At 39.4% G+C, this 14,623-nt stretch overlaps 1 protein-coding gene across 1 annotated transcript; it reads left to right on the forward strand.

Moving 5' to 3' along the window:
* The first annotated feature begins 500 nt into the window (after positions 1-500).
* On the forward strand, positions 501-10,703 carry LOC124073139 (pyruvate dehydrogenase (acetyl-transferring) kinase isozyme 2, mitochondrial-like). Its single transcript, XM_046415135.1, has 11 exons — positions 501-750; positions 1,484-1,625; positions 3,406-3,477; positions 3,629-3,816; positions 4,398-4,487; positions 5,575-5,652; positions 5,761-5,837; positions 6,649-6,747; positions 7,878-7,988; positions 8,082-8,195; positions 8,834-10,703. The coding sequence occupies exons 1-11, from the start codon at positions 621-623 to the stop codon at positions 8,975-8,977; spliced, it is 1,245 nt and encodes a 414-aa protein (XP_046271091.1). The 5' UTR covers positions 501-620; the 3' UTR covers positions 8,978-10,703.
* Positions 10,704-14,623: the final 3,920 nt, after the last annotated feature.

Raw genomic sequence — 14,623 nt, forward strand, 5'->3', positions numbered from 1 at the left:
TTAAAATGGCCATATTTTAAAGAGATTATCAAAAATATCTATAGTATAATAACAATGTTTTTCCCCCCAAATGAAATGCACTGACTATGGTCACATGCTTTTGTAATGTGATTATATTATCTCACTTACATGTAATCTGTTACTACCCAACCGTGAATGTAGAGGCACAGACTGACACTATGGGTCCTACAAACCACTACACTGTAACAGCCACATGAAGCAATCGTTAAGAGAGGATATTTACATCCATTTTATTCTTTGAGAGCATTCTGTAGCAGTAATTTAATAACTTTGATGTAAAAAAAAAGAAAAGATTTCAGTTAGTTTTCACGCACGCTGTGTTTTTTTCAGACGTTATGTAACTCAAGATGTGACACGCGCCTCCTTGTTTACTATCTTCCTACAGTACAAGTAGGAGGGATTCCTGGAATCTGATTCGATGGCTGCCGCCCACCGCGCTCTCTCATTGGCTGAGCTTAGTTCTTAAGCGAGAGTGTCCTGTGCGGCGTTTCAGACTGCAAACGGCAGCGTTTTCTAGACTACTTTACCTTACTATCATTAGGGCTACATTTCATCTCCATGTCTTGTTTTTAATTTGATGAATTCAGCTTTTTTTGAGGATGACCAGTAAAATGAAATTTGTTCGGTCGCTGATGAAGGCTGCAGCGCTGGCCAACGTGCCCAAACACATCGAGCATTTCTCCAAGTTCTCTCCTTCTCCCCTGTCAATGAAGCAGTTCTTGGATTTCGGTGAGTGTATCGTATCCATTATTACTATTATTACTATTATTACTATTATTACTGTTATTACAGGGTGCCTGCAGCAGATCCATGACATGTTTTCAGCTGATCTCGTAATAGATAAAGTTGCACTTCTTGTCCGTGCGAAACTATTATTGTTAGTATTTTATAGTTTGGTTTAATGTGTTTATTTATACTGTAGGCTATATATGATGGATTTTCTTCTGTTATTGGATTGGTTAGCTGGTATATTTGGATCGTAGTTTACATGGATTGTGTGTTATACGCAGACTCCACATAAATAAGATTGAAAGAGCTAAAGGATGCTGCATCCATCAAATGGTTGGAGTTCAGTTACTCCGTTATACTACAGTCAGTGTGTACTCTGTGTATGCATTGTGCAAATAAACCTACAGTGGGTCAGTGTACAGTGAAGCCTTGTGTGTTAGTGATGGTAACATTGCACACTGTACATAACATTGTAGAAAAATGATTATGGGTGAGGGCACTGACTTGTTTCAGTCTGATGTTTTTGGAAGAGCAGGGAATATTGTATATTCATATTTTATTTCAGCCTTTTTTAAAAAAAAATACAATGCAGTTAATACTTTGTTCTATCAAAAAAAAGTTAGTTGGTGATTATCTGTTTATCTCTGCTACCGCTTTAATAATTTTTGCATAGTCCCTTAGTTTTGTTGTAATTATCCACGTTTATTCAAGATCTGATTGTTCCCTTTTCCAGGTTCGATCAATGCCTGCGAGCGCACTTCGTTTGTCTTCCTTCGTCAGGAGCTTCCTGTCCGTTTGTCCAACATCATGAAGGAGATCAACTTGCTTCCAGATCGACTGCTGGCCACGCCGTCTGTCCAAATGGTCCAGAGCTGGTGAGACACAGAGATGGACTACTTAACACTCACTGAGTGACTGACTTGATGATGCAATACCTTACAGACTGGTGACTCAAGCGACTTGTTTACTGCCTGACCTTATCTGTTACTGCTTTTCTGCAAAGAAAATCCATCTCAAGTAAAAAACAAAAGCTGTTAACTTTTGTTATTGCAAAAGGAACTGTGTGCAACGTGTGTTCGAAAAACCTTCTAAGTGATCTGAAATTACTCATTTTAAAAAGTATGAGTGACAAGAATACATGTGACTTTCCACTCTTGGAGAGTCTCGTGTTTTCCATTAGGACACAGTCTTATACTCGCCGGTCTGAGGTTAACAATAACCTTCAGACTTGTGAAACAGTTTCAACTCTTTGTTCATAGAGTAGTTCATTTTTAAGAGTTGCAGTGTTAATCCAGTTGCTATGAATAGCTTGTCAACACTGCACTACAGACCCAGATATAATCAGAGATTACATTACAGAGCAGGGAGCTGGGAAGGGGCAGGAGGAGGAGGAGGAGGAGGAGGCAGTGTGGCCGAACTTTGCCCCAGTTCCTTCTCTAACGTCATAACTGCCTTCTTCTTTTTCCTTATCCTGCCTGCATGTTGTTGCAGCTGAAGGGGACAGCATGTTCAGAGCAGCAGCCTCGCTGCAAAAGTGATAAACAAAGTCCCGCTTCCACTTTCATTTAAGAATACATAAAGAACATACTGAATGACTGTACTCAGTTAATACAGAGTGGACACATGAGATTAAAAAAAGGTCGAGACTTTTTGAATTGATGCTTTAAAATTGATTAAAGGTTTGCTCAATCTTTTGTCATGGACATGTGACCTTTGGCCTTTGATTTCATTCTTGGTGATTGCCGATGTTGAAGTTGATGTTGTTTAAAACCAGTAAAATATATATATGATGTGGTTTGATGTTCTCCCTCTTAAAAATCCTGACGGCATGCTGTGGTGTCTTTCTTTGAATTGCTTACAGAAGATGGCTTCTCACTACACTCATAGATTGCCTGGCTGAATTTCCATTTTTCATACTAAACAGCAAATTCAATACTCTCTCAACCTAATTTTTCAAAAGAGTGCACAAAAATCTGAAGTATTTATGGTGTAATATCTCATTCTTAATAAACAAAAACTACCTGTTACACTACCCGCATGAAGGCAAGTTAGGTTATTAAAGACATGATAATGCACAGAGACTGACAGAGCAGATCTGTCTAGTTAGAAACAGCAGACTGAGGTAACTGATGAGCATGCTGCTGCTCGTGATCTGCTGGGTGGTGGATTTTCAGGGGAAAGAGTCACATTGTCAGGAGTGGTGATGGATAGTTGTGTTTACGTTCTCCTCTCTGTTTTCCCCTCCCTCTCGCTCTGTTTTTCTGCTTTGCTCGCCTGCCCTGCAGAGTGTACTGGTAATACTATGAGGCTGAAGTCGGGTTAATGTGTGTGTTTCTATATACCCAGCTCTAGCTTTGGCCTGTCATGACAACTCCACACTCACTCATCTGTCATGAATTTTGGATGCGGGAATAGTGGCTGATGACGCATATCTTGTCCACATATCTTTGCTAAAATCTTGTTGACATTCTTATGTAAATGAATATGAATGTAATCACAGCAGGTAATATCAAGGTCAGCGAAAAATGATGATGGTTGTGTAAGATAAGTTGATAATGTAATTTTCATTATGGGAATACTCTGGCTACTACTATCTCCTGAGACAGCAGGTATGCTGGAGTGACTCTGACAGTGTTTGTGTTTGGGATCTCTCAGGTACATCCAGAGCTTAATGGAGATCCTCGAGTTTCTGGACAGGAGTCCTGATGACCAGAGAGTACTCGAGACGTGAGTATAACATACACATCCAAAAAACAGAAGCGGACAAGATAACATTGCTTCTACTTTTTCTCTTTTTTTCTCTAACCTAACATGCTTCCCCTGTTCTTAATATCCTCCACTCTTCTTTCTGTTGCCCTCCTCCACCCACCAATCCCAGGTTTGTGGAGGTCCTAGAAGCCATTAGGAACCGTCACAATGAAGTGGTCCCCACCATGGCTCAGGGAGTGATTGAGTACAAAGATGCCTTTGGCCAGCAGGATGCCGTTACTGACCACAACATCCAGTACTTTCTAGACCGCTTCTACACCAGCCGCATCTCTATCCGCATGCTCATCAACCAGCACAGTGAGCAATCACACACCCTTGCAGCCGGACTGGCTTCAGTTTAGACCGCACCAGCTAAGGTTGGATACAAAACTTGGTTCCTTGAAGGGTACTGACCAAATTGTACTACCAAGTACTGATTCACATTAAATCAATCAATCAAATTTTTGTACACTTTATAGAGAAAGACTGACTACTTTACTCCTGAAAGTGTGACTACACTTCAGCTGTAATGTGACTTGATATAATGTGAAATGCAAACCTGGTCAAAGAGGCACATCTAACCCGAGGAACCTGGTCAAATACAAAAGAAATATCTAAATATGTGTTCTTCTGAAGCAATGCTAATGTTACTTACGTGACTTTTTTTAACAACTGAAATGATATTTTTCTCATTAAGAGAGAGTAAAGTACAGGAAAAAAGGTACCCAACTATAGCATTAACCTGACACACGATCAGAAATCAATTATCACACAGTCAGATAATGTAATATGGTTCATGAACTGCTAGTTATCCGCTAAACCTCACAAACTGCTACTCCTTGTGATGGTTGTAGTAGCAGGAATAATCACTAATTTCCTCTTTCTATTTATTTCTGCAGCTCTTGTTTTCAGCGGCAACATAAACCCTGCCCACCCCAACACCATTGGCTGTATCGACTCCATGTGTGATGTGACAGAGGTTGCACGAGGTACGAAGAAAGAGGAGAGGCTGTAGAGGTAGATTTGACTAGCGGGTGATTAGGTCAGCGGACGCTTAACCTTTATTCCATTATGTTCTTATTCTAGTCATTTTCCATACATGAAGACATTTACATAAAATGCATATACATATAAAAACAATCTAAAAAGTTACAAAATAGAAAAGAATTTTTTAATGTATTTTATTTGGTGATTCTGGAGTTGCAGCTTGATACAGCCTGGACCACAAAGTAGGCAAGGTGTCCAAATCCTTAGAGTCTTCAAATTCTCCATGCATGTTAATTGGTTGGTAATTTAACTTTTTGCAAAACTATTTGCAAATTTTAAGAACCAATTTTTAGCAGCCATAGCCTTGGCCCTCCAGGGCAACATTTTTTGGTTCTATCCCAGAACAGATCACCCACCCACCATAACCTTTGCATCGTGTACTGTATGTACACTATACTCAGTGTACTCATTATACTCAATGAAGAATACAAATAACTGGTCCCAGGTTTTCAGATTATGCACAATATGAGTACACTATGAAGTCAAATAATAAATGTCTTGAGGGGTGGGGGGTGACAGAAGGAACCAACAGCAATAATACCAGAAGTATCGGAACTATAGATAATGATAATGACGAAGTATAAAGAAAGTACTATGGTGATTATGATAACAACAGTAGTAACAATAATAATGGTAGTAGCTGTACACAGTAGTAATAGAATTAAAATAAATTATGACCAAACGGTAGTAAATTCGCCTTCTGCCAATTAAAAATGTATTTTCACAACCAGTTATTTCAACTGAACTAGTTCAGTGATCATCGCACTTGTCTGACACAGGAACAAAACCCCTCAGTAGTTTGATAACTGGGACAGAGCTAAGAGGCTGCCCATCCAGTTTGGCCCAGTTTCAGTGTTTGAACAGAAAGAGTCAGAGCAACCAGTTGTGATTCAACACACTTATCAGCCATTGTGAATATACTGATGACGACCTTGCGTTTATCATATCTGTTTATCTTTATGTCAGTTTTATCATGTCCATATAGGGCAAAGAATACAGTTGTTGTTTTTTCTCCCTGTCTCTCTCTAGATGCCTATGAGAGTGCAAAGTTGCTGTGTGAGCAGTATTACCTGGGAGCACCAGAGCTGGAGCTTAGGGAAATAAATGGTGAGACACACACAAAACACTGTGACAACACACACGCTCAGAGTTTCTAACTCCGCTTAATGTGTGTGTGCATAGAGTACTGACTGTTATTTGTTTCTCCTCTCCCAGCTAACAACATCAGAGAGCCCATCCAGATCTCATACATCCCTTCTCACCTGTATCACATGCTTTTTGAACTCTTCAAGGTAATAAAAAATACTGCATCAGTAAACAACAAAAAATACAAACACTCTGTGATACTGTATACAGTAGTATAGGAGCCTACTTGATACTTTAAGGGCCACTGCAGTGAATTACTATTGCAAATCCATAAAGTTTGGGTACATAAAGGAGATTTGTTTAATGGTTGAAACTGAAGCAGGAAAGGCAGAGATATCCAGACCTGTACTCCCTAGCATGGGCCAAAATCCAAAACCACTGCATGCTGCATTTACCATAATGCAACTCCATAACAGCTCTTTATTAGACCCTGTCAGGATGGGAAATACCACCAACTTTCTAACATTGTAACACAGGCTTTCAGTTAAAAGGTTGTAGTCTCTTAGCTTAAGATAACTCTGATGTGGCATCATGATGACAGGCTCAGAGGTTACTTGCTCAGAACGGTCTTATTTTGCACCTATCTTCATGTGCTGAATGGTGCTAAACATATAAACGAGTGTAATGATTTTCATATGTAAAAATGTTCCCCTAACAATACATGAGTACTCACCACCCCAAACACTGTCCATGAGCCTCAACAGCAACAGCAAAGCAACCAACTAAAAAAATTAGAGAAATGAACACAGTGTGTTAGAAACTACATAAAATGACACAAACCAACCAAAAAAACGTTTATTGTGTACTTTTAGTTCTTTGTCCTATGTCCTCTCTGCTAACACGAAGGGGAGGGTCTTAAAAACCTATACTGCAGCCAACTTCCATCTTCACATATGGTCAGTGATCCTACCTTCTAGTTGCCAACAGCTGATAACCCCCCTTGTTTCCTCCCTGTAGAATGCCATGAGAGCAACCATTGAGACTCACGAGGCCAGTAGGACCCTCCCACCCATCAAAGTCATGATTGCCCTCGGTGGGGAGGACCTGTCAATCAAGGTGAGTGACTCTTCTGAAAATACAGAAATAACAATTCTTAAATCATCATATGTCTTTGTCACAAGTTAGCAGCTTGGTCATAGCGTGCACATAAACTAAAACTACGACTGAGAGTTTTACTAACTGCCATTTGGTGCATTGTAAGAACTTCACCCTGGAAACCAGAAACCACTTTAACAAACCAAAACGCAAGGACAAAGGAAAGGGCGGTATTTTGAGGAATAGAGGTGGAAAGAAATTCTGACTCTTCTGATAATGTTGCAGTGAAGTGCAAGGCAGGCAAATACCATTCATTCATGGCTATAAAATCCCAGAATGCATTAGTGAATATTCAGACAAAATTATCTAAGCTTTCTAGTACAACGAAAGCTTAAAGAACAAGAAAGCTGCTATCTGAACAGCCCTGAATTATCAAACCAAGAATAGAAACAGAATTCTCTAGTATGTTACACACACATTATGTGTGAACTAAGGTGATTATGTGATGATTATCTTAAAAATAAAGCTACAAGAAGAAAGAGTGAATAAAGTTTTCTTTTTTATCCCTTTTCTGAATTGATGTGTTTCCATCCATTGCTCAGTTGTTCCTGTCACCCCGACTCACCTCCGTTCAGCTGCTTAATTAGGTTACATAAACCCATAATCCCTCATTATCACCAAAGAAAGATCATTCACCCATATTTAGAGCCCATTCATTGACATTATTGGCTGCTGGCACTCCCTGTCTCCATAGTCAGAAAGGATTAACTCTCGTTAACCATTGTTTGAAACCTTTGCTGTAATTGCCTGCTATGGCAAAACTGAATGTTTATTATGGGCGGAGATACATTAACACAGAAACACACATAAAACACAGGTCAACGCCAAAATGAAATTAAAAGGTGTTTTCTTCAAACTGAGATCTCACCCTATTGTAATGATTCAGCCCTTTATTGTTCAGAGATTGTTTGGGGCTTTCCGCAAAGATATGGAGTAGCCATTTAGTGGGAAAGTATAGCCAGTCAGGGGGTATAACCTCCTGGAAAATTGCATGTTTTTAATAAAGATAAATCATATCAAGCTGAGGAATGTCTGAACTTAATGTCTGAACTTAAAATCTCCACATTCTCTGTCTCTCTCTCTCTCTCTAGATGAGTGACAGAGGAGGTGGAGTTCCCTTCAGGAAGACAGAGCGCCTGTTCAGCTACATGTACTCCACAGCTCCCAGACCCTCCATAGGCGACAAACACAGAGCCCCACTGGTGAGCAGATTACACACAAACACGCACATTCGAACACAATATTAATGCACGAGAAGAGATAACATGTGTGTGGGTGTATGTGTGGATGTGCAGGCGGGGTTTGGCTATGGTCTGCCCATTTCGCGACTCTACGCTCGCTATTTCCAGGGAGACTTACAGCTCTACTCTATGGAGGGTAGTGGGACTGATGCTGTCATACACCTGAAGGTAATATAAACACATATACATATACAGTATACAGTACATACACCATCATATATTGCTTGATAAAAGAAGGATGGTCTGATAGTTAGGTAAGATTAAGATTCTCTAAACATGGCTTAACTAATTCAAAATGATGTCAGCCAAATAAAAGGATCCAATGAATTTTTCCAACTAACTTAAATCTTCAGATGTAGCAGGAGGACTAATTTGTTTGCTTGGGTAAAGTAACCTTGAGTAAGAGTGCCCTCTCATTTTGAAATAAAGAGGAGAATCAAACTCATGATTAGCTTTTTGGCGAAAACAAAAGTGTAGTGTTTCAGTTTGGTTGGATAAAAGCTGTACCTGTGATGCAAGTACATTTGTGTTTAAATTCTAAAAATAATTAAATGGACAATTTTATTGTGATTTTATTTTATCATATCATGCATTGTGCAGGTATTGAACAAGACTGCACCTTTGCTGGTTTGACCTTAAAGACTTTGTTAACAGTTCTCACTTAAAATCAAAAATCCAAGTCTGTTAATCTGTCAACAATGAGATGACTATAACTATGTAATAATTAGTTCAGGGGCTGAGTAAAATCAAGATCAGAACATGCAGAAAATGATCCCTGCATTGACGTTCCCTGTCTGTCTCTGTAGGCATTGTCGACAGACTCGGTGGAGAGGCTGCCAGTTTTTAACAAGACCGCCCTGCGTCACTACAAGTTGAGTTTGGAAGCTGACGATTGGTGTCTTCCCTCCAAGGAGCCACTGGACTTGGCCATCTACCGTGTGGCCAAGTGATTCAATCTTTAACTGACTTGATTTCTGACACAAACACTTATAAGTTGACCGTAAAATGTCCTTCAAAGTTAGGGCATTGTGGGACCAGATCTCTTCCAGTGGTGGATAGGAGCTCAAGTGGTCAAAGAGCTTCCACATTGTCTGGGAACTTCCTTGATCGGTGCAAGTGGCTTTTTTTCCTGTATTTCCTCCTGCTTTCTTGTGTGCCATAGGTAAAGGAAGTAAAGAGCAAAGTTGAGTCAAAATGGTGGACTGTCTACGATACGCAGTGCTAGAAATTCAGAAAGATGGAGAGTGAGATGGATAAGTGAATTGAAGTGATGGTAGGGCTGAACGATTTGAAGATAATATCTTACATCTGCTCACAGATATTAGGATTAGGACTTAAACCAGCAATTAAAAAGCGGGTTAATAACAGCTGAAGAGTTGTTCAATTGTATGGGAACTTGCTGGTCAATGACAGCTGACTGAGTTTGATATTTGATAAGCTAATAATGATAAGATAATAATGCTGCTTGAGCTAATGTTAGCTTCAGAGATGATGCTTCATCCAGATACAGAATCTTCACAGTGACAAGATCAAAACAAAGTTATGTTGTAGGCCTACTTAATAGTTCAACTGGGAGATTTCAACAACTGTTACACTCTCTGCCTTAGTATGACCCACCAGCCAGCTAATAGATATATGTCTGGTACTCGAAATAATCAGACCAGTTGTTTAAGTGCATAAAGACTTGTCACTCTGCTGATGTTTCCGAACAATGAAAAGATGCAGTACAGACGCTGGCATGCAGATTAACCAGATAGTTGGGCAGCTCACAAATAAACATAAATTGTCTCTAGCTAGCAAAATCTCCTAGTGACAGTTGTCTTTATTGCACTTTTTCAAATCGTGATTTGACTTTAAAGTGGTTCATATTACCTAAACACTGAGAAGAGTTTCATTTTCTAATTATTTGACAGACAAAAAATGTTGAGGTACTTTGTCTTTTTATGGCATCGTTTTGCTTTGAGCCTACATGTTTGCTACCTGTAATAACAGCTGACTGAATGTGTCGATAGGTGTCAGCTCTCCAAGCACCAGTAAGATGGCAGAAAGAAGTCGCGGAAGGTTTTGAAGGGTTTTGCTAGAACAAAAAGCAACGTCTTCCAGCTTGATAATATTCCATTACTGACCTCACACAGAATCTGCAATTGTTTTTTTTTTTTTAATTGAATGAGGTGTGTGTTATTTTTGCTGCAAGAAACACAACACTCTTTCTTTTCTGTGCCTTTTGCATAGAAATTGACCACAAACAAATCCTTTCCAATGTTTGTTTTTAGCCTTGTACTAACCTAATATCCAGAACTCAGCTGCTCAGTTACTGAACAAGGATCAAGGATTATTTGGTTTGAATTCAGCAGGAACTGTAACACTGCCAGAGAGTTATGTAAACATGTCTTCTGTTGACAGTAATGGTTATACATTAATTAGCTTTACATAATAGTGTGGAAGCTTATTGCTGAAGGCATGTAGCATATGTGTGTGACTGTGGAAATTGCTTGTTAAACTGTATATTAAGATTCACTTAGTGTATTCACAATGCGTGACCCAGACACTGTGTTATTGTGTGTTATCTGAAGTGCCTGTATTTTACTGTATTTTAGAGTGAACTGTTCATTTTGGAAGATTTATATTTTTTATAAAGAAATATTTGGAAAATAAATCACAGTGAAATGAATTTAACTTATGTCTTCATTGTTATTATTCAAGGTGTATTTCTCTTTGATGTTTCTGCTGATTCAGGTTTTGTGGCAGCAGGTACATGGTATTCTTACTGACAGGCCATGAACTGTGCAGGGGGGGAAGTAAGAGACCTGAACGCCTCCCAGTCATTGACTGAGTTGTATAACACATTCATGGACAGATGTTCAATAACGTGTGTGTGGTTGTGTGCATGTCTGTGTTTCTTTGTGTAGATGACCTGGAATAGCTCACAACAGTACTCGGGTCATTGCAGGGACTTTGGCCACCATGTAGGGTGTGTTTGGTGGGACTTTCAGTTATCACGCAGGTTGCGTGTGTGTGTGTGTCTGAACAAGAGATCAACCTGCTGTTGCTAAAACAGAATGAAAGTGTCAGGTCATAAATGGTTGAGTTCTAGTTAATCGCCAGAAATTCATTAAAGTTGCAGGTTGGGGTGACCAAAAGTAGGTCATTGAATATCTATTATAATAACCTCAGATCAACACTCTGGCAGTGTTAATGTGAGGATAAGTCTGATCTTTCTCTGCAGTTTTTATTGTCAGCAAATCTCATGAAAAGACTAGGAACACTTAATCACTGCACTGCAAAGTTGGTCCTACTGTGAAGAAGGCTGCTTTTGCTTTAACCAGTTCATGCTGCACAACACAAACAAATTTTACTACCTCTGCACATAGTCTACCTAAATTACACCTATGGTATAGGACACATATTTCAATTCAGTTCAGTTCAATTCATATACAGTGGCTTGCAAAAGTATTCATACAACTGGAACTTTTCTACATTTTGTCACATCACGACAACAAACATAAATAAATTTTATGGGCATTTTATGTGAAAGACCAACACCAAGTGGCACACAATTGTGAAGTACAAGGAAAATTATACATGATTTACAAATTTTTTACAAATAAAAAACCTGACAAGTGCGGCGTGCAAAAGTATTCAGCCCCCTTTTCCCTGAGTGTAGCCAGTTGCCGTCAGAAGTGACCTGATGATTGCTGATTGCTGATGATTAAATGGAGTCCATCTGTGTGTAATCTAATCTCAGTAAAAGCTAAATACAGCTATTCTGTGAGGGCCACAGAAGTGTGTTAAGAGAATGTTGGGGGAGCAAACAGCATCATGAAGTCCAAGGAACACACCAGACAGGTCAGGGATTAAGCTGTGGAGAAGTTTAAAGCAGGGTTAGGTTACAAAAAGATTTCCCAAGCTTTGAACATCTCATGGAGCACTGTTCAATCCATCATCTGGAAATGGAACGAGTATGGCACAACTACACACCTACCAAGACATGGCCGTCCGCCTAAACTTACAGGCTGAACAAGGAGAGCACTGATCAGAGATGCAGCCAAGAGGCCCATGGTAACTCTGGAGGAGCTGCAGAGATCCACGGCTCAGGTGGGGGGAATCTGTCCACAGGACAACCATTAGCAATGCACTACACAAATCTGTGAAAGAAAGCCGTTATTGAAAAAAAAGCCATAAGAAGTCTCGTTTGCAGTTTGCCAGAAGCCATGTGGGGGACACAGCAAACATGTGGAAGAAGGTGCTCTGGTCTGATGAGACCTACATTGAACATTTTGGCCTCGAAGCAAAACGGTACGTGTGGCAGAAAACTAACACTGCACATCACTCTGAACACACCATCGCCACTGTCATACATGGTGGTGGCAGCAGCATCATGCTGAGGAGGTGCTGTTCTTCAACAGGGACAGGGATGCTAGTCAGGGTTGATGGGAAGATGGATGGAGCCAAATACAGGGCAATCTTGAAAGAAAACCTGTTGGCGTCTGCAAAAGGCTTGAGACTGTGGCGAAGGTTCATCTTCCTGCAGGACAACGACCCTAAACATAAAGCCAGAGCTACAATGGAATGGTTTAAAACAAAACATATCCATGTGTTAGAATGAACCAGTCAAAGTCCAGACCTAAATGAGCTGTTTAGTAAAGAAGAATGGGCAAAAATTTCAGTCTGTAGATGTGCAAAGCTGGTAGAGACATACCCCAAAAGACTTGGTTTCACAACGCACTAACTCAGGGGGGCTGAATACTTTTGCATGCTCAATTTTCAGTTTTGTATTTGGAAAAAATATTTGGAAATCGTATAATCTTCCTTCTACTTCACAATTGTGTGCTGCTTTGTGTTGGCCTTTCACATACAATTCTAATAAAATTTATTTATGTTTGTGGTTGCACATTAACCAGATAATTAGGCAGCTCAACAAATAAACATAAATTATCTCTAGCTAGCAAAATTTCCTAGTGACAGTAGTCTTTATTGCACTTTTTCAAATTGTGATTTGACTTTAAAGTGATTCACATTACCTAAACACTGAGAAGAGTTTCATTTTCATTATTTGACAGACAAAAAATGTTGAGGTACTGTATATAGCGCCTAATCACAACAAAAACTGTCTCATGATACTCTCCAATTAAAACAGGTCGAAACCAAGCTCTTCAATTTAATTTTTGGAGCAGAAAGACCCAATAAAACCCCCATGAGCAGGCACTTGGCAACAGTGGCAAGAAAAAACCTTTACAAGGCAGAAACCTCAGAGCAGACCCCAGCTCTTGTTGGACAGCCATCTGCCTTGACCAGCAGGACCACAGCAGGAGGTCTAAACACAATCCATGCTAATAATTGTGCATAGGTTGTTAATACATAAATGTTCTCTGGATACTGTGCATTTTTCTACACCTACACAATTTACTGACCATTCATTTAATCACTTCTTTCCAACTTATATGTTTATAAAGTATGCCTTATGAGGAGGTAGTACAGAGACATTTGACAAATTACCAATCCCGACCTTTGATGATTTAAAAATTTTCTCCTTGTGATGTTCCAAAAACAAACATCATTAAGCTAAAACGAATAATGAAGTTTAGATGAAAAATCCTGTTTAATACATTGAAAATTTAAGGTACTATTGGTCCATCAGACTCAAAACTGGGCATGAAAGACAGGCATCTATCTACCTACAGTCACTGAGATCATAAAAGTTCATCATCCCTTTCCATTGACAGACTTCTTACATCTGTTATTTTTTATGTCTCTTTTTGTAAATGTCGGTCAACATGTCCTGTGAGACAAAGCTTGATAATATCCAAACCCCCAAAGTGCACAACCAAAGTGCATCAAGTACAAAATGCATGAGTAAGCAGAAGTGCCATTGACCTCAGTCTGATATAACTGATTGTACACACACACGCACACATACACACGTACCCATTCAGACTAGCTTGAACCAGCTGTGTGATGACATCTTGTTAGAGCAGAATGTGGTCCACAGTGAGCATGCTCTGAATCCATCTGTACATGATTTCTGATTTTAAACAAACGTATAAAAACTCAAGAGGACTCATGGCTGTTTCACTAGTCTGTCCTCAAGATGTAATGCTGGACATAAAGTGACAGTGTCATAACATGTACATTTACCTCGGTTGTGTCTAGAGACAAACACTAATATTTCTCATATGTATCAGGTTGCAAGTATTTCATAGTTTGGTGTAATAACAATGCTTTATAGATGTTGTTGTTTTTTTTTTGTGTGTGTGTTTTTTTTGTTGTGATTTTTCAGTTAATTTATTATGATTTACAGCAGTGGGTTCTGCGGGAACCTAAACTATGAGGAAGTAAAACTATTAGACGACAAGAGCTCACCCACTGATTCTGCTCTGTCAGCAAAAAGTTAGCTAGCTGAAAGTCAGAGCTGTGAGATGAATCGGTTGCTCACCTTATGAGCAAATGCAAACAAAATTACTCAGACGCTAGTTCTGTGGCACGGTTTATAAAATTTGAACTGTCTTTTGGATTTCCAGAGCAGATGTCCACATGTTTTTATGATCTAAAAAGCAGAAGAAAAACCCAAAACCCAACAGTGAGTTGTGGTGGTGGTG

This window comes from Scatophagus argus, chromosome 16 (assembly GCF_020382885.2).
Source record: "Scatophagus argus isolate fScaArg1 chromosome 16, fScaArg1.pri, whole genome shotgun sequence".
NCBI lineage: Eukaryota > Metazoa > Chordata > Actinopteri > Scatophagidae > Scatophagus > Scatophagus argus.

Coding starts and splice junctions, on each gene's coding strand:
- LOC124073139 (XM_046415135.1), top strand. CDS start 621: ATGACCAGTAAAATGAAATTTGTTCGGTCGCTGATGAAGGCTGCAGCG. Junction 751..1,483: donor GAAGCAGTTCTTGGATTTCG/GTGAGTGTATCG, acceptor TCCCTTTTCCAG/GTTCGATCAATGCCTGCGAG. Junction 7,989..8,081: donor ACAAACACAGAGCCCCACTG/GTGAGCAGATTA, acceptor GTGGATGTGCAG/GCGGGGTTTGGCTATGGTCT.